The sequence below is a fragment of the Colobus angolensis genome, unplaced genomic scaffold (assembly GCF_000951035.1).
Source record: "Colobus angolensis palliatus isolate OR3802 unplaced genomic scaffold, Cang.pa_1.0 Scaffold82, whole genome shotgun sequence".
NCBI lineage: Eukaryota > Metazoa > Chordata > Mammalia > Primates > Cercopithecidae > Colobus > Colobus angolensis.
The window spans coordinates 843,313-863,268 of record NW_012122043.1 but is presented as its reverse complement, the minus strand read 5'-3'; the positions used below and the strand labels follow the sequence as shown (position 1 = coordinate 863,268).

Below are 19,956 nucleotides of genomic sequence, written 5' to 3'. Positions count from 1 at the left end.
CCCAGGCTCATCTCTAACTCCTGGGCTCAGGTGATCCTCCTGCCTTGGTCTCCCAAAATGTTGGGATTACAGCCAAGAGCCACTGTGTCAGGCCTAAATAAACACTACGGTTAACCAAAACCAAAACAAAACATAAAAGCAAGTTTATGGTGTGTGCATGGTTCAAGCAGTGTGCAAAAAGGTCACTTTGTGCCTGTAGACTCTCGTCCCTGTCACGTAAAATGACCACAAAACGTAAGACTGACATCAGAGAGCTCACCATTGCACAGGCCACAGCACAGCTGACAAGCCTATATTTACTCGTAACAAAAATGGAGCCTTTCTCCCTGGGAAAGGCTCCTTCATTCACTGAACTATCCAGGAATGGAGGACGTGCTTGCCTTCTCACCTTCCACCCCGCGCCCGGCCCGACTCACACTTTTAATACCAGCATCTTGGGAGGCCGAGGAGGGCAGATCACCTGAGCCCAGGAATTTGAGACCAGCCTGGCCAACACGGTGAAACCTCATCTCTTCTAAAAATACAAAAATTGCCAGGTGCGGTGGCTCACGCCTGTAATCCCAGCACTTTGGGAGGCCCTGGTGGGCAGATCACGAGGTCAGGAGATCGAGACCATCCTGGCTAACACCGTGAAACCCCGCCTCTACAAAAAATACAAAAAAAAATTAGCCAGGCATGGTGGCGGGCGCCTGTAGTCCCAGCTACTCGGGAGGCTGAGGCAGGAGAATGGTGTGAATCCGGGAAGCGGAGCTTGCAGTGAACTGAGATCGCACCACTGCACTCCAGCCTGGGCAACAGAGCAAGACTCCGTCTCCAAACAAACAAACAAATAAAATTAGCTGCAAGTGGTGGCATGCGCCTGTAGTCCCAGCTACGCAGGACGCTGAGGCAGAATTGCTTGAGCCCGGTAGGCAGAGGCTGTAGTGAGTTGAGATCACGCCACTGCACTCCAGCCTGGGCAACAGAGCAAGACTCCGTCTCCAAACAAACAAACAAACAAACAAATAAAATTAGCTGCAAGTGGTGGCATGTGCCTGTAGTCCCAGCTATGCAGGACGCTGAGGCAGAATTGCTTGAGCCCGGTAGGCAGAGGCTGTAGTGAGTTGAGATCACGCCACTGCACTCCAGCCTGGGTGACAGAGCGAGACCCTGTCTCAAAAAGAGAAAAAGTATCCCTCCCTATGTTGTTTTACTTGGGCTCAAATCTAGACTTTTTTTACGCTTCAGTGAGTTCCAGATCAGCAGTTTCCATGTTCAGAAGGCATGAGTACTACAAACACTGATGGACTAACCTAGCAGGTCTGACTGAAATACGGAGGATGCTGCCCTTGGGCGTGCCTTCAACATGGCCCCTGTGGGTTACCTGCGGAGGGCTTAGATGGATTTCCAAAAGTGACAATTCACCCACTGGCCAAACAGCTCTAATCCAACCACTGCACCGAGGGGAAAAGGAAAAGTGGCCTCTTCCCGCAGGCAGGAGGATGTCAAGTCTGAAACTCCCATTACAGGTAGCACTGGGCCCGGACTGTGCACAGACATCCTAGTTCTCACAGCTGTCACCCCAACAAGGATCTCGGGGCACACTGGCCCCACTGCAACAGACAGCCTCACTCACTGTTCGCGCCGCTCTTCCCAATGAGGTGCCTGTGGAACTTGTGGTCGATGTTGATCTCCACGTAGTCCATCCGGTTAATCTGCAGGAGCACAGTTACTTGGTCAATGAGCTGAACCAACACCCGGCAGTCTCCACGGTTGCCTTTTCTGACCACTCAGCTGTCAGGAATTGTTGGAGACTGCCCCTGTGTCTCCCCTGAAAGATGCCTTCTTCAAAATAAAGTTTCCTCTACCCACAATTATTCCAGGACTTCAGGCAGCTTCTAGTTGTTTCAGAACTTAGTACTCACCTAGCTAGGATGCCCTGGGTGCCTGTGTGCCCAGCCACGTGGGATGTCACCGAGAGATGACCACCCATGCCCAACTCAGAGCCTCCCTTGTCACCAGCACACACAACATTCCAAGGGGCACCTTACCAAGTCTTTGACCATGCCTTCTATCTGTTCCTGGGCCACACTGACATCCTCTGTAGGGCCCTCCAAGGTGATCTTGTCTTCGCCCTCTGTGAACTCGATGTGAACCTACCACACCAAAACCACACAAAAAGAGATGGCTAAAACAGAATGGCACAGCTGCACCCCTCAGCTCCCAGTGTGCAATTGCTGGTCCTCAGGGAGCCCACGGGTGCTCCCTTGGGAGTGGCTTCTGATCCCAAATTGCCTCATATATATGTGAGGGAGGGAGGGACATATCCACAGACATCAAGCAAAGCTGAAAGGGAAGGTTAGGGAGCCATCATCAGGAAACTCAACACTGTGGCCGAATAATCTTGCCTTTCACTGAGAACACGGTTTGCTCCACAGAAGCCACTAACATGAAGCATGCGAGATGCTCATACATCATCTGAACTTTTCCAAGGCCTGGTCCTCTTCAGTTGCATGAAGAATGAGACGGCACGGATGGAATTTTAAAACTAGTATAGCTGCACCAAAGTGGCAAAGGAACTGGCTCAACGTAGACAAGGCTGCCAGCTTTCCTGGTTTATTACCCTCCAGGTCAGGAGTTAAGGGAGGGAGACTGGTCCTTATATGAAGCTCTAAGAAGGAAAAGGGGTGGGCACGGTGACTCACACCCATAACCTCAACTTTTGGAGAGGCTGAGGCAGGAGGACTACTTGAGCCCAAGAGTTCGAGATCAGCCTGGGCAACATAGCAAGACCCTGCCTCCACAAAAACTAGCCTGGGATGGTGGTGCGCGCCTGTAGTGCCAGCTACTTGTGACGCTGAGACGAGTGGATCACTTGAGCCATGAGTTCAAGGCTGCAGTGAGCTATGATCACGCCACTGCACCCCAGCTTGGGTGACAGAGTGAGGCTTTGTCACTAAACAGAAGGAATAAAATAAAAAAAATTTTATTTTTAAAAAGGACTGTAACATTAACTGGAAACAAATTTTAAACAAAACAGGAATTAAATATGATGGTTGGATTCTCTGGTATTTCTTTTTTGTTCATGTTTTCTGGATGCTACAATCTCCTTTGGTAAACTGAGAAAGCTTTAAATTCACTCTTAATACAATTTGTATACAAGTTCTGCTCTTCAAACGATTATGAAGTTATTTCACCATAATTACTAAATGACACGTTTCCTAAGATACTTATGAAACCTAGTAACACACAATCCTCTCTGGTTAAAGACTAGAAGGATGGTACAGACATCTACAGACATTTATTCTGCTGTTCTTCAGCTAACATGGAAGTTGATCATGTCAAACAGGCCAGTTAATTCAGAAAAATACACCAGTTTTCAAGGGCATCCACAGTACAAAGGTCAACAAAGCAATGTCAGAAACAGAAAGACAGAAAACAAGACAAATTCAATACAACGGGTGAAAAACGCGTCCTTACCTTTGGCATCTGCTGAGTGATTTTGGCCAGGTTCTGCCCTTTCTTGCCAATGATGAAACGGTGAAGCCAGGAAGGGGCGGCGACAGAGGAGACGGTGAAGCTATTGGCCTAAGAAAACGGGAAAACAGCCATGGGTTTGCAGAGCTCAAGGTCACGTCACAGTGAAAGCCAGGCTGCTCACCTGGGGCTCAGAGACACGCACTCCCCAAACCTGGGCACCTGCACTGTGTCCAGGCCCCAGGATTTACAAATCGAGAGCTCATCCATGAAGGCCCCATGGACTCCACTCAAAGCAGACACATTTCATGCTCAGAGGCAGTTACCTTGGCATAGACTTCAGTCAACGCCTGACCTAACTTTTCAGGTTCGCCTCGAAGTATTACAGTCTCAGAGATGCTGTCTGAGGGTGGGATCTCCACCGAAACTCCAGTTCTCTCAAGGATCTCCTGCAGTGAATTGCCCTTGGGCCCGATGACATACTTGTGCTGGGATTTCTTCACTTCCACGGCGATGGTTGTAGTCTTCTTTTTCTAAGAGCACCATAAGGGGCAGTCAAAGGGAAAGGTGTGGGAAGCGGGCAGGTGGGCACGGCCACTGCTGCAGAAAGCAAGCCAAAGCGGCCCAGACTACAGATGCTGATCCCAAGAAGTGAACAACAGTGATCAGGACTAGCCAATCCCCACCAACTTCACTGCTCAAGACTGGATTTTCCCCAGTCTAGTCACCCGCCGGCTGATAACCCTGTCCTTGAACACTGCAAAACACCCAATCCTTTCCCTCAATTAAGGAACCCATTTCAGATCTCAAAGTTCACTAAGCGGAGCTAACAGCTTAATCTAAGACGTGAACAAGGCTGGGCTGTGCGTCTGACCTGGGGCAGCCCAGCTGGCGGCCTGTCAGCACAGCCAGAGGCCCAGGACGGCAAGGACAACCGGCCTGCAGATGCTCAACAGCGAGGGAGGGGCGGGCACCAATCTCACACGGGCCACTCTAGTGTAGAGACAATAAGCATCTTCATCAAGGACAAAATGATAAGGGGCTGAGCCAGGCCTTCACTGAATCTCCAGACCCAAATCCTAGCTTCTATTCCTGCCCATGGGGCTCTGCCTCCTCTAAATCGTGCACCTTCTCCTCATAAATCTTCTTGATGCGAGCCACAGCCTGAGCCAACTGCTCCTTCTCTCCAGTGAAGACGATCTCTGTCCGGTTCACGCTGGGTGGGGGGATGTTGATGCGCGTCCCTGTCTCTTGCATGATCTCGCCGACCAGTCTGTTGTACGGCCCAGCGATGAAGGGGTGGAATGCCTTTTCTACTTCTAGCCTCTCCACAGCACGTTTGTCCTGGAAAGGAAGGGATGACCTGATGAGAACAGGCCTCTGAAAACAAACCGGGGACAGACAGGGCTTCTCAGGGTTGGAGTCAAGCCCTCTACCCCCCACCACCTTATGCCTTTACCTCCACACTGGACACAGCAACCCATGAGGGAGTGCGGTCTGCACAAGGAGGTAGGCAGGGGCACGAGGCACTCACACACGCCTCACCTGCTCGGCAGAGATGAGTAAGACTTCGTGGCGAGCTTTCTCGATGCCCTCTTTGGTGCCGGTGATCTTGATCTGATTGCTGGGGTCATCTGGGCGTGGGATCTGGATTTTGGTTGCAGTTTTTAGCTCCAAGTCTTGCAGTTTCTCTCCATTTTTGCCAATAACAAAGCGATGATGTTCTTTGGGAATGGCAACAGTTGCTGAGGCCTACAGCAAGAAGAGAATCAAGGAAAACAAGAATATTCGTAGGATCTGAAGGAGCATATTTTTCCAAGACATTCTGGCAGAAACACCATCTTTGCTTATTCTTGCCCACCAGCCCCAACTCATCCATTAGAACAGCGTGAGCTTAAACATCACATGCTTGGGGAAGATTGCCCTGACTCCCAGCCTAGCGTAAGTTCAAGTGTATCTGCACTACTAAACATCCACTGGAATATACACCCACAAAGGGAGGCAACAGTTAACATTCACAGAAGCTGGACAGGAAGAAGCATGACTGCATATCCAGAAACCCTGAAAAAACTGCTGGGTTAAATTCTATTTATAGCAGGGAGAAAAGACTAAAATCCAGAAGTTAACAACATTAACTTCCACAAACAACAACTACTTGGAAGATGTAATGACAGAGATGCGTTTCTTTTTTTTTTGAGATGGAGTCTCGCTCTGTCGCCAGGCTGGAGTGCAATGGCGTGATCTTGGCTCACTGTAACCTCTGCCTCCCAGATTCAAGGGATTCTCCTGCCTCAGCCTCCTGAGTAGCTGGGACTACAGGCGTGTGCCACCACGCCCGGCTAATTTTTATATTTTTAGTAGAGACAAGGTTTCACCATGTTGGCCAGGATGGTCTCGAACTCCTGACCTCGTGATCTGCCCACCTCCGCCTCCCAAAGTGCTGGGACTGCAGGTGTGAGCCACTGCGCCTGGCCAAAAGATGTGTTTCTAATAGAAAAAAGGACAAAAGAAAAAAAGGACAAGAAAATAGCTACACATAAAGCCCAACACAAGGCGAAGTATGTGCATTAGAACTTAGAAAACACTCCTTAAGGCCGGGCGCGGTGGCTCAAGCCTGTAATCCCAGCACTTTGGGAGGCCGAGACGGGCGGATCACGAGGTCAGGAGATCGAGACCATCCTGGCTAACACGGTGAAACCCCGTCTCTACTAAAAAATACAAAAAACTAGCCGGGCGAGGTGGCGGGCGCCTGTAGTCCCAGCTACTCGGGAGGCTGAGGCAGGAGAATGGTGTGAACCCGGGAGGCGGAGCTTGCAGTGAGCTGAGATCCGGCCACTGCACTCCAGCCTGGGTGACAGAGCAAGACTCCGTCTCAAAACAAAAAAAAAAAACAAAAAAAAAACAACAATAAAAAAATAGTGCTGACAACTCGAAAGCCATATGGAAAAAGGTGAAACATGATCAGTGCCTCAACCCTATTTGCAATAAATTCCAAATAGATCAGAAACTGAAATGTAAGAACACATTTACAAGCAGCAGAAGAAAATATAAACTTTCTTATGACCTGATAGTGAAAAAACTTTCCTAACAATGACTCATTGCAAGTGGTCCTCATATACTGAAATATTGAAAAGGTGCTCAATCTTGCTCATCAGAAAAATGCAAATTAAAAGTAAATATTTGGTTGCCTCTCACAGTGGCTAAAACCCAAGAATGTGATGAGCCTGGCTCCTGCATAGTGCTGATGAGACTGCAAAACACTAACTCCTAAGGAAGGCAATTTAGCATCAGATGGCCCAGTTCCATATGCAGCCACCCTCTGACCCAGCCATCTCACTTCTAGGAATATATCCCAAGATACACTGGGTAAAATAGGAAATAGCATATGCATACGATTTTTCCTGTAAAATAATTTGTAACAGCTAAAGTCTTGAAACTACCCAAATGCCCATTAAAGTCTTGAAACTACCCAAATGCCCATCAGCAGGAGAGCCTGGGTAAATTACAGTATGCCCACAGAGTATTATACTTCTGAATAAAGAAATGAGAAAAATCACTACTTACTGATATGCAGACACCTCCAAACAATAATAAAAGAAAAAAAGCAAGGCATAGAACAGGGTCTATGGCAAGCTGTATTTTGCTTCTGTTCTCAAATAACAAACAACAAAGGATAAACCAGGCCCAGGAATGGCCGCCTACAGAGGTGGGGAGGGAGCAGGGTAAAGGTAACAGGCTAGGGAAATTTCTCTGAAAGTACTTTATTATATAACGTTGACTTTGCAAGCATGTAAATGGTGAAATACTTTTTAAAAATTGACAATAAATGGAAACAAATGTATCTAACTATATCAAGATGACAGGAAAACTCAGAAAAAAAGGATTACTTCAAGTGATTTTGAACTCATGATTTTCCTTTTTTGAGACAGGCTCTCACTCTGTCACCCAAGCTGGGTTGCAGTGGTGCACACACCGCTCACAGAAGCCTCCACCTCCCAGGCTCGAACAATCCTTTCTCCTCAGACTTCTAAGTAGCTGGGATTACAGGTGAGCGCCACCACGCCCAGCTGTTTTTTGTAGAGATGGGGTCTGGCCATGTTGCCCAGGCTGGTCTCAGATTCCCGGGCTCATGCAATCTGCTCACCTCGGCCTCCCAAAGTGCTAGGATTACAGGTGTGAGAGCCACCGCCTGATTTTCCTTTCTTAAAAGCACAATTCTCCTAGCTCTGTCTTCTGAAAAAGCCTAGAAGCTCTTGACAACCTAGTCGCCATGTCCACCTATGGAGACTGGAGTTTCCAATTGCAATTTCCTACTCAAAAGGTTCAGAGTTCATAGAGAAATAGCCGACTCAAGGTCTGTGGAAGGAAATATGTAAGATTAGCCTGAGGTATCTTTCTGTGTTAGAAATTAAGAAGTTATTTATTTATTTTTGAGGCAGAGTCTTGCTCAGTCGCCCAGGCTGGAATGCAGTGGCGCGATCTCCGCTCACTGCAACCTCTGCTTCCCGGGTTCAAGTGCTTCTCCTGCCTCAGTCTCCTAAGTAGCTGGGATTACAGGTGTGCACCACCATGCCTGGCTAATTTTTTTTTGTATTTTTAGTAGAGATGGGGTTTCGCCATATTGGCCAGGCTGGTCTCGAACTCCTGACCTGAGGTGATCTGCCCGCCTTGGCCTCCCAAAGTGCTGGGGATTACAGGCATGAGCCACCACACCTGGCCAGAAGTGATTGATATTAATGGGTCATGACAGAAAGCTGCAGGGAACAAAACTGAAAGGAGGGGACCCACTGGCCAAAGATGAAGCATCTCCAGCATGAAGAATGACGGACAATGCCTGAGTTCATAATGACACTGAAAGAGTCACTGATCAACACTGAAGTCGCTGGAGTGCCAAAAAATCAATTATTTATCTGGCACTTCCTACTCAACTGCTGATAAAGAAAAAATCTTTACAAGAATTATCAACTAATGTATGAGCGGGGAGAGAATTAGAAAAGCATAATTTGCAACCCTTAACGAATGTGGGCAGTAACCACCAATTGACAGTAAAACGATTACACAAACCACTGATAGGGAACTTTACAAGGGAGGACCCAGACCCGAGCCTACTGATCAATCTCAAAATCAGTACAAGCAGAACAAGCAGCTATCACAGCACGGACCGAGCGCCACCTGCAGGGTCTTCTTGCCAAACAAGCTGACGGTGGAAGTAACCAAGCCCCTAGAGATCTAATACCAGTTCACCAAAAATCATCAGTGACTAGCAGAACAAACTGAACACCCACAGTCCCCAGTAATCAATGGCATTAAAAAAAGGGAGGACTGGCTGGGCATGGTGGCTCACGCCTGTAATTCCAACACTTTGGGAGGCTGAAGTGGGTGGATCATTTGAGCCTGGGGTTCGAGACCAGCCTGGGCAACATGGTGAAAACTCGTACCTGCCAAAAAAAAAAAAAAAAAAAAGCCAGGCCTGATGTTGCATGCCTGCAGTCTCAACTACTTGAAAAGCTGAGTCAGGAGGATCACTTGAGCCCAGGAGGTCAAGGCTGCCGTGAGCTGTGTCTGCACCACTGTACTCCAGCCTGGGCAACAAAGTGAGATCCTGTCTGAAGAAAAAAAAGGGGGGGGTAGGAGGGAGTAAGCACGTTAAAGAATGAGAAGAGACTTAGGACTCTATAACCAAATACAACACTGGGACCTTGTTTGGACAACGACTTGAACAGACCAACTGGAAGAAACATCTTTGAGATGGTGAGGAAAGTCCAACACAGACTGGGTTAAACACAGGTATAAAATTAAGAAACCACTACCAATATGATTACATGAGTTAAGAGCAGAATGACTATACATATGGATACATAAAAACATGGGAATCTCTGAAGTAAGGCACAATAATGTATCTGGGATTTGTTTTATGATAATCGAGGAACAGGAGAGAGTGTCGGGGTGAATGTCTTCATTCTGATCCATATATTCAGTGAAGTGGCCCTTTCCCCTGCAGTGTTCGTTACAAAACAGAGGCTCAAATATCCACTGACTGGCAGACACCAGCAAAACTTTCAGAGCCTATTATGCACTGGCCACAGTGCTGGACAATTACAAGCAACACCTTTCACCTTCCTAACACTTAATGGTTTAACTCCATGAAGCCAGCTGGGGTTGGGGACTGTCCTGATGCCCCCATGTGGTTAAGTCGCACAGCTGGACCTGCATCAGACGGCACTCCCCTGCCTCGCCTCCTGGCTACGCCCTGCGCTCCTACCCCTCGGCCCCTCTCCCATCAGATCCCCACCACCCAACCACTGTGCTCCAGATCCAGCTCCCACAAGATCAAGGAGACTCAGCAACAGATGGGAAGAACCCCCATTCCTAAATAAGCCTATGCAGTACAACAGCAGTCATGCAACATTTTAATAAGATTGTTTACATTTTTCTTGGTCTTTAAGTGCTGCCAGTTAGGGAGAAATGCATCAGAGATTTGCTTATTACAAATGTTCTTCAATAAAGTCCAAGTACTGGGACTGCCAAAGACTAGGAAAGTGGCTTAAAATATAATTTGAACTTGTATTCTCCTAAATCTGGGGCCTATTAACGTGTAGTTCATGAACACACCAGCAAAGCAATGGGGACCACCATCTTCACCACTCAGCAAGGCCAGTTTCTTTTAAGTGTCTCAAACTCTGGGACAAGCTTCCAATTTTCAGTTTGGCCAGATGTGGTGGTGTGCCTGTAATCCCAGCTAACCGGGAGGCTAGATGGAGGACTGCCTGAGCCCAGGAGCTCGAGACCACAGTACACTGTAACCACACCTGTGAAGTGCCACTGCACAAAAGCCTGGACAACAAAGTGAGACTTTGTCTCTTAAAACAAAAAAAATTATTATTACTTTCAAGTTCATTCACTCAAAGAGCAAAAATGGTAAGTGTCCCAGTTCTATTATTAGTTTAGTGAGTTTTTTCCACTAAAAATGCCAGAGGACTCTGAATGTTACTGTCCCACCTCCAAAAGATTGAACTGTCCCATTGGTAGAAGGGTCCAGTGAAGTTCTAGCCTGCATCAGGAGCCGAGTAATGGAACTGGTACACAGTCACTGGGGAGAAGTAGGCCTCAGGCTACCCACCTGAGTCTGCAGTCTAGCAACAATGTCCTTCCGAGCTTTCATGACAGCGTCCAGCTTTCCTGACACCATGATGGAGAGGCCTTGGTCTTTGGCCAAAGACAGCTCCAAGTGAGCACCGGTTCTCTGCATGATCTCAAGGCAGATTTTTGCTTGTTCACCTTCTCCAAATTGGTTCATATCCTTATATTTTCTCTCCTCCAGGGGTACATGGAACACCTGTTCAAAAAAGATCAAAAAAGGGAAGGTTAAGAGATTAAAAGAAAGCCAACAGACAGGGAGTAAAGAACATGTGTTCATCACCATCCACTCACAAAGTAGCCCCACCCTGCCCACAGGCACTGCTCGAAGCCCTGGGATAAAGCAGCTGAAAGACTTGGAGAAAGCGCCAAGGTCAAGAGGCTGGCATCCTAAGGAGGAAATAACTACATCGGCTGCACAAATGAATGAGGCAGCTAGCAAGTGCTGTGATGAAATCAACAGGGGGAAGAGAGTTTAAGAGAACGTGGGAGGTGGAGCCTGGGGACGGCCAGGAAACACCTTCCTGAAGCACGAGGCAGCTATCTGTGCTAAGAGGTGAGGGAATTAGGGGTGTACAGGCAGGAAAGCCGAGGAGGTGGATGGGGCACCTGATGAGCACACCAGAGGGGCACAGTTCAGAGGATCACCCATCCCACCCCGTAGTAAAAGTCAATACAGAGTTTCAGCAGGAGGCATATTCTGCTTGATGGCGCAGGGTCCCTCCTACTGCTTTATGGAGAAGAACTGAGGAGGGACAACGCAGAAGCAGGAGTAATCAACTACCCTGGTTTGAGACCACAGTCACCAAGTAGACAGTGGTACATTTAACAAAACCACTAACAAGATAGCAGACAGGTGAAAATGGAAGGACTGGGATGCAGCTGTTTATGAGCCTAAATTTCAGGGACGACGCAGGCAGAGAGATGATAATTTTCCACCATGACCAGAAGATATGAGTTTATATAAAAGTTTTGAAACTCACCAACATCTCAAATTCAGGTAGCAGAGAGAAGGGCTAGTGAAGCCAAAGAAAACCAGGAAACTGGTTAACCGCTTCAAGAAAGCGGGACGATGAATAGAGAACAGAAAAACAGGACCCATTCATCTGACAAACACTCTGCAAACCGGCCACGTGCCAGCCCTGCTGAGTGCTAGTATCCAGGTGGACACGAGACAGGTGGTCGACAGAGACATCTCTGGGGTGGGGGATGACTTAACGTGAAGGCCTTCTCCCTTTAGCTACTCAAAGCATTCTCAGTCTTGAATGTTCAGAAACTCTATGCTTGGAAGGATAGATTAAGAAAGAACAGCAATTAATTTTTAAAAATTTTAAAAATTGGCTGGGTGCAGTGGCTCATGCCTGTAATCCCAGCACTTTGGGAGGCCGAAGAGGGCGGATCATGAGGTCAGGAGATCGAGACCACCCTGTTAACACGGTGAAACCCCGTCTCTACTAAAAATACAAAAATTAGCCGGCTGTCGTAGCGGCGCCTGTAGTCCCAGCTACTTGGGAGGCTGAGGCAGGAGAACGGCGTGAACCTGGGAGGCAGAGCTTGCAGTGAGCCGAGATCGCGCCACTGCACTCCAGCCTGGGTGACAGAGCAAGACTCTGTCTCAAAAACAAAACAAAACAAAAAATTTAAAACATTTACATGGACATGTTGCATCATAAAATTTTTAAAAGAAAGAAAGAATGGTGTTCCTACCTGAGTGATGACAGAAGCCTTGATGGGCCGGATCTTGTTTCCCCAGGCTCCAGCGGGTTCCTGGGCACTTTCCAGGCAAGCAGCTTTCTCAGGAAGTGGAGGGAAGGCATCCTTGTAGGTTGGAGGGTCGCTCTCCTCTTCTGAATTTAGAGTGGCAACTGGGCCAGACAACACAGATTAAGAGGAAGCACTAGTTTTAGCATTACATGAAAAACACTTTTAAGGGTTTTAGTGCTTAAAAACAGACAAACAAACAAGAAACACCAAATGCTCCAGGGACAACTCCCTCCACCCCTCTCTTCTAATTCATAGTGAAAAGGCCCCAGGAGGTCACCAGGCCCAGCACCCTGAGTGTGAGAGCTCAAGGAGGTCAGAGACTGAACAGTGAACCTACCCCCAATCCACATGGCCTCCCCAGTAAACATCAGCTCAGATACAGTGAGCCCCACTCCCCTAACGGGGTGAGCCCTGTGAAAGCAAGCCTTGCTACGTCAGTTTTAGTTTTAGACTCCTCTAGAGTCTAATAACATACTTCAAAAAATCACAACTATGACAATGCCAGACACAAAGCAGACCCTTACATTTGCAAAACAATGGTCCTCCTACCCAGCACCACCTGTGAGAATTGCCTTTGAACCAAACTCTGATTTTCCACTGTAACATACAAGGTTAAAAATGATTGCCATGGAGGCCAGGCATGGTGGCTCACACCTGTAATCCCAGCACTTTGGGAGGCTGAGGTGGGCAGATCACCTGAGGTCAGGAGTTCGAGATCAGCCTGACCAACATGGAGAAACCCTGTCTCTACTAATAATACAAATTAGCCGGGCGCGGTGGCACATGCCTATAATCCCAGCTAACTCAGGAGGCTGAGGCAGGAGAATCGCTTGAACCCGGGAGGCAGAGGTTGCAGTGAGCCTAGATCGCACCATTGCATTCTAGCCTGGGCAACAAGAGCAAAACTCCGTCTCAAAGAAAAAAAAGAAAAGAAAAAAGGCTGCCATGGGAATTGTCCCTGCCCAAGGCAGAGGACAGCAAGGCTTGTGGAAATCAGGTTCCCTGGTTATCACTTCCATCTTCCATAGTGCCCTATTTGTTCATGTTTTTGTGCCACTGGCCACAATCTCCATGAAATCAAGGGTGTGACTGTTTTGGATAACCCCAAATCCCCAGGGCTGAGCACGGTGTCTTGGCAATACCAAGGCCCAATGAAATACACCATGAATGGATGTGACAGAGGACAGGGGGATGACCTCTGGAATCAGGCTCATGCCCGAGTCCAGGCCCGTCACCTTCCAAGCTGCACGCTCCTACCCGCCAGCGCTGACATGACAGGCGGGTGCATTCTTTCAGCGCTGTCCTCCCGCCCTAGAAAGGGAGACACAGACTTCCCAGGGAAGCTGGCTCCGGTGGGAAGATCCCAAGCCCCCAGAACAAAGCAGCTCTGGGGTTCCAACACCCAGCACAGCAGCCACTAGAAATGAGCTTGTGAAATGTGGCTAGTGTGATTAAGGAAAAGGGAATTTTACATTTTAATTAATTTCAATAACTAATACGCAATGTAGTTACTGGAAAACTTTTAAGCGTGTTTGCAACAACCTGCTCTTTCAAATGAAGATTTTATAACATCTAAACACAGATCAAGGATTTTGGATGAAAATTTGGTATTCAAGTGGAAGGAAACGTCCCGCCGTTGTAAACACACATCAGACTTTGAGAGAAATAATCTCAAATATCAATGGTTTTTCCTTTTTTTTTTAACATTAGATAGGCTGAAACGACAACGTATTAGACATATTGCGGTAAAATATCAAAATTAATTTCACCTGTTCCCTTTTAATAAGTACTAGAGAATCCTAAAAATTGTACACGTGGCTTGTAGTGTATTCTACTGTACAGTGCTGCTCTTAATCCCAGCCAGTGGCGTTCGAGAACTCCGAAGCCAGGGTCCAGCCTTCATTCTCAAGGCAGGCTTAACCAATGCTCTGGGATGCTTCACAGCCCAGATTTTAGTTCACTGCAATTAGGAAAAAGCAGTTTTGAAAAGAACTGCATTAATTACCAACGGTCAAATTCGCTGGTTTTCCGGAAAGCTGTCCACATTTTAAATCTCACTGTATTTGATTCATTTCCTCATGCCCAGCCAATTGCTCCTGCACACAGGGCAATGCAAAAACAGTGCACAGGGTGGTGGGTCCTCCCTGCCCTACAATCACTCACAGGGCCAAAAGGTACTTCTAGAAAGGGCATGGGATTTGGTAAAGGCTTTAGGGGGAGCAATGCCTCAGGCATTACCAGGAAGAGTACATAAAAGGGTTGTCACCTTTGATTTGTTGCGGAACCAGCCCACTTCGGTGTTCGGCAAAACTCTCTTGGGTCAAAACGGCAACGGAACTCATGGTTGATCTCACACCTACACACAATCCGGGAAAACCACTGAAGCAAAGAAGAATAAATCAGAAGTCAAAGTACAACCCTCAATTATCTATGAGATTGTTAACTTCAGAGTTTCTGCAAACATTTTATTCTCTATACCTTTTTATTTCCTCACAACCTCTGATGTAAGCTGATATCCAAACTCTCACCAAGTGATAAAAAGGGGGGAAAAAAATCCAAGTAAAGGAGATCCTAGAACAGAGGTGGCCAATCTTTTGTCTTCCCTGGGCCACAATGCAAGAATTATCTTGAGTCACACATAAAATTAACTAATGATAGCTAATCAACTTTAAAAAAAAAAACCTCAGGTTTTAAGAAAGTTGAAGAAATACAGCTGGTTAACTGTTCCCTCAGAAGTCACCTGTAATGTAGGAGCTCATTCTCCACTTAAGGGCAGTCTGCACCCATTCCTCCACCCCAGGAGCCACAGAGACAGTCTGCACCACCCCTAACGGCAGGGGTGGGGGGATCATGGAACCTGCCACCTGCCCGACCCAGGCTCCAGGCACAGGTCAACAGCAGGGTCACCCTCCTAACAGCGACCCTGGTTACTCTGTCGGTTTGCTCACCACACCTCTTCATGCTTACAAAATGCATCATGACAGCTGCTACAAAAAGTCAGCCAGTCTCTCTCTGCGAGGTGCATCCAGGCCCCAAACTAAACCACTTCCAAATCTCAACTTAACCAGGTGGTTATAAGTGGTAGCTGCGTGACAGGAAAAAGCAGCCTCAGTGCTTTGTAGCAACAGTAACAGACCCACAAACGGCGCTAAATGCCCTTGATCCACACTGACTGGTTATTCTCCTCCATTCTGTTTCCCAGGTGTGGGACAGCACTCGCACAGCACTCACTCACGCAGCAGAGGGAACCTGGCCCAAGGGCACAGAGTTTCTCAGATTAACACAGCCACAGTGCTCAGTAGGATATGGGCTCTGAAAGCCACAGCTCCCTTATTTGAAAACTGGGGTACCTTCAGCATTCTGAGGTAGGAGTGTTAGCTTCCTCACCTTCCCTCTCCCCAATTCCAGGTGAGCTCCCAACTACTACAGTGAGTAAGAATCCATTTTCTTTACACAATTACGCATCACTTACTGGCACAACAAGACCAAGTAATAAGGACTGAATTTTGCCTAATTTTTATAACATAATTAAGACCTCTCCCCAAGTTCAAGAAAAGGCCTGCAATCCTAGAGAGAAGCAAGACCCCAATTCAGATAATACTGAATAAACATAATTCACATTTAAGAAATAAAAGATTAAAAACAGATGGAAGCCAGATGACACATCTAAGGGGCACATGTCTATAGATAGCTCCTGCTGGGAGGTGAAGGTATGGAGACGTCTCTGACGAACCACGAGAAACTTGAAGGTGCAATATAAAGAAAGAAGGTACACACAGGACTGAGAAAATATGCATCCCTGTGCTCCCAGGTCCCACACACAGCCCAGGGACAGGAAGTCTTCAGACAGCAAACTTACCAGCAAAACGGTCGGTAGCCAGAAAGTCCGTCCTGAGGCCGCCTCTGTCAGCCTGCCAGCTTTTGCTGGTATGGGATAGGAAGTGGGAGAGAAGAGAGAGGAAACCAGAGAAAAGTTACTTATCTACATTTTACAACCCAGATCTTTTTCCCTCCCAATCAGAAAAGGTCAAGATATTACTTAGGTTTTGGTTACTAACACCAATATTCAGGCAAGTTTCTCGGAAGAAAAAAAAAACCATTAGCTTGAAACAAAACATATTACAATAAAACCTGAACCAGCTCCAACTTGCAGAGGACAACTATTCCAGGGACCTGAGGGAGTGATCCTTTAAGTGCCAAACTTCTAAACTTAACCATTTTGAAGTAAAATCCTCACAAAACTATTGGTGTTCTCTTGCATGGCTGGATCACCTTTCCTGTGCCCGACATAACACTAGGCGATGAACCAGAAGAAGGGCTGTTGTGCTGGGCTCTGACCTACAACACAATGTGGACCTCAGGGGCTCTGCAGTGCTTATGGTGACCAAGAGCTACCGTCTTCAAGAATTCTCTGTATATTTTGCAGTTACTTTGTTCTTCTTGCTGTTATCCTGTAAAAGTCCTTCAGTCCTTTCTAATCCACTGGGGATTTAGAAACCAGGTCATAAAATCGCAGGATTGAAAGGAACCTTCAAAGGCTGTCTGGGGAGGACCAAGAACTCTGTGAAGTAGGAGGGTGAGTCACCTCGCCTTAGGGGACTCTGGAGAGGGGAGGCTGGCGACCACATGTGCTCCTCAACGATGAAAAGGTGGAACTGCTGACAGGAGTGAGGCATCTGTCTAAAATGGGAAAAGCAATGACAGTAACAGGAACGCCCCACTCAGCTGGAGAGTACTACTAATACCCTGACAACAGTCCTGCCCATAAGACACATGGGTCCGGAGCTGAGAAGGCGGCTCATGGCAACGGGGGTGCATCCAGTAGACTGGATTAAAAGGGTCTCGCCCTTCCAGCAGAGGATGTGGGCTGGTGGTATTTCCGGATTCTCATCTTGGTTATGAGTTTTTTAAAAACTCTAAATACAGGGCTTGAGCCACACGGGGAACCTGACACTAACCAGAGACACTATGGGGCCCCAGATGCACCAGACACACAGATGTACCCCAAGACTGAAGGGGAAAGGTGGGACAAACTGATCAAGAGTATTCCATTTAAAAGCATCACCAAAAAATTCTAGTTTGCAAGTTTTAAAGATTAAAGTAAGAAAATTTCTCCAAAGTGTCACAGTAGCACATTCACAACTTGGCAAGCGCTCCTTGAGATTCCAAGTGTCTGGCCAGTCTGGGAGCAAAATGGGGCAGGGCACTCTAGGCTAAGGTGCCCCAACAGGTATCCAATGACACTTGCCTCTGGTCTCCTGCATCCACCCTCCGCCCTCCCACTCTTGCTTGCTGACTCTCCACCTGGCATGGTCTCTCATTCAAGGTTGTCCCGGGCTCCAATGTCACTTCTTAAATCCAGACACCCACCCCCTTATCAAGCCAGGTTCTGGGCAAGTCTCCAGTGCCCCAGTGACAGCCACACTAGAAGTCTGCAAAATGCAGTTCCGTCCATGTCAGCTCACACCGAGTCTCCAGTACAGAGCTGTGAGGAGCCAATCCCCACTGAGTACCTAGTGTCAGTCTCTTCCGAGACCATGCACACACCCTTCAGAAGCCAAGTCCAGCCAGACCCGATACTGAAAGGAGTCTCAACATAAGGGAACCCACTCCTGTGTCTGAGGCAGACCCTGGAGCAGGGCCTCTCGTGTTCCTCAGGCGAGCCCAGGCCCTCAGGCAGCCAGGTAAGGCAGAAGGTGGACCTCGGAAAACTCCAGACTGCTTTGACAGGCGGTCGATACTGGGTCCCTAAGCCTCCAGATTCCAAACGGCCGTTTGTCAGAGCTCCTAACGAATGGTTCACAACTAGAGACACATTTAACATTTAGGATTCTGGTATCATCTAAACAACTCAAAACCCTGTTTTTGAAGAATGTGTTCTAAGCAAGCATTTGATGACCCACATGTAAATGCAGACCCTGTCCCCACCTGAAATTCTGGGTGAGATTTTCTTAAAAGTCCGTCTCTTTCTCCTTCTGTGCTCCCAATCCAGTGAGGTGCAGCCCAGGGGTCCACCTGCCTCCGGTTCAACAAAGCAGCGCCTAAGAAGCTGCCCCTACAGCTCCATGTCCACCCCGCACTGCTATGCCCTGCTACCGGCTCCTGCCTTCACAGACAACACCCATGAGGGTTTAATCCTGTTCCAGGTGGATCTTCCAGCAACCCCAAGACAGTGCCAGGCTGAGTGTGCTCTCCACCCAGCAACTCCACTTGCTATCTGAAGTTCCCAGGGTACCTTGGGCAGGCCTAGTTACCAAAGAACAGAGGTTAAATATCTAGTATCTCAGATTCTCACTGGATCTAACAATACTGCTCAAATCAGGATTGAAAGGAACCTCAGATATTACTCTAATCCAATTTCTTAATACCCCCAGAGACAGGAGGAAATTTGTGGCCTTCTCAGGGCCCGGGTCACCCCTGCATGGCTGTAAACGTTCCACCTCCTTATGACAAAATCTACAACTTCTTTCCCCTTTCTGGCCATGGAGAACAAGTCCACTCTCCTCCAAGGCTCCTTCTGGTAGGGGAGCCCTGTCTCCTGTCTCCTTCAGTCCCTCCCACATGGCCCCAGTCCCTTTGTGATTCTGCCTCTCTCAACTACTTTTCCCATAGGAAGCTGGGATCAACCACTGTCCAGGTCCACCAAATGTGAACTTCAAACTATCCTGAACCTGGACTTTTAATTTTGTTTCCCAGAGTGTAAATGTTCACAGCAAAAAAAGTCACATCTCAGAATTTACCTTTCCGCAAACAGAACTAGAACTAAACGAAGAAGGGCAGGAAGCAAGACCCCTTTCCGCCCTAATACGTGTAGAGCAAAACGTGGAGTCATGACAGAGCTGTGTGTTACGTGGGAAACCTGGTGCTTACAAGTTTAGCACAAGTTTAACAGGTTTCTCACAGCAACAGAAAAGGCTTCACATGAAGGGTTCTACTTTTTTGCTTTTAAACGAGGAAGTAATTTAGTTGATTCCCTTGTGATAAGTTTTGCCAACTACATAGTCAATGGGCAACAGTCTTCAAAGATAATTATCAGTAATACTCCAGGAAAAATTTCATTTCAGCCTCAGTTAATGAGACCCGCAAATGCTTTAAAAGCATTAGACAGGACCGGGTATGGAGGGCATCAAAAAGCCTCCGGCTGAAATCCAGACTCATCTTCCAAAAGTAAAATTGCTCAAGACCACAAACCAAAGTTCAGAATGGGAAAATAAAATCCTGATCCACTCAAAGATCACAAGATCGAAATCTAGGAGAGGCCACAGGCGACTGGCGAGCAGAAGGCAGGCTCCGCACTTCTCACCAAGTTCTGGAAGTCGGCACCCATCCTGCATGGAGGAACTTTCGCAGATGCCACCTCAGCACGGCCCTCCCACAGGCCACGAGGGCCCGCGGGCGGGGACAGGCTTAAAGGGACAGCAACCCCCTCGGCCTCCCAGCCTTTCATCCAAATTCGGTATTTTTCCGTAATGTATTTTTCATCCACGACCCTGGGGCATGTCCAAGTTGCACTCCAGGCCCAAGGAGAGCAGCTTTCTCCACCCCGAACACGTAGACGGGCGCGGGCCCCGCGCGGCAGGTGAAGGTGCTGCGGGGACC

At 47.8% G+C, this 19,956-nt stretch overlaps 1 protein-coding gene across 2 annotated transcripts in view; it reads right to left on the bottom strand.

Moving 5' to 3' along the window:
• The window catches only part of HDLBP (high density lipoprotein binding protein), an 89,886-nt gene that overhangs the window by 24,069 nt on the left and 45,861 nt on the right, over window positions 1–19,956 (bottom strand). Inside the window, exons 2-12 of one of the 2 annotated variants that reach the window (XM_011929546.1) lie at window positions 16,217–16,281; window positions 15,311–15,442; window positions 14,624–14,736; window positions 12,301–12,458; window positions 10,577–10,792; window positions 5,002–5,208; window positions 4,585–4,800; window positions 3,783–3,989; window positions 3,460–3,567; window positions 2,031–2,135; window positions 1,616–1,694 (exon numbers count right to left, since the gene is read on the bottom strand). In XM_011929546.1, coding sequence (XP_011784936.1) covers window positions 1,616–1,694; window positions 2,031–2,135; window positions 3,460–3,567; window positions 3,783–3,989; window positions 4,585–4,800; window positions 5,002–5,208; window positions 10,577–10,792; window positions 12,301–12,458; window positions 14,624–14,736; window positions 15,311–15,336 — 1,435 coding nt within the window. In that variant the 5' untranslated portion in view covers window positions 15,337–15,442; window positions 16,217–16,281. The remainder of the gene's footprint in view (window positions 1–1,615; window positions 1,695–2,030; window positions 2,136–3,459; window positions 3,568–3,782; window positions 3,990–4,584; window positions 4,801–5,001; window positions 5,209–10,576; window positions 10,793–12,300; window positions 12,459–14,623; window positions 14,737–15,310; window positions 15,443–16,216; window positions 16,282–19,956) is intronic. The other variant, XM_011929547.1, reaches the window with a different exon arrangement.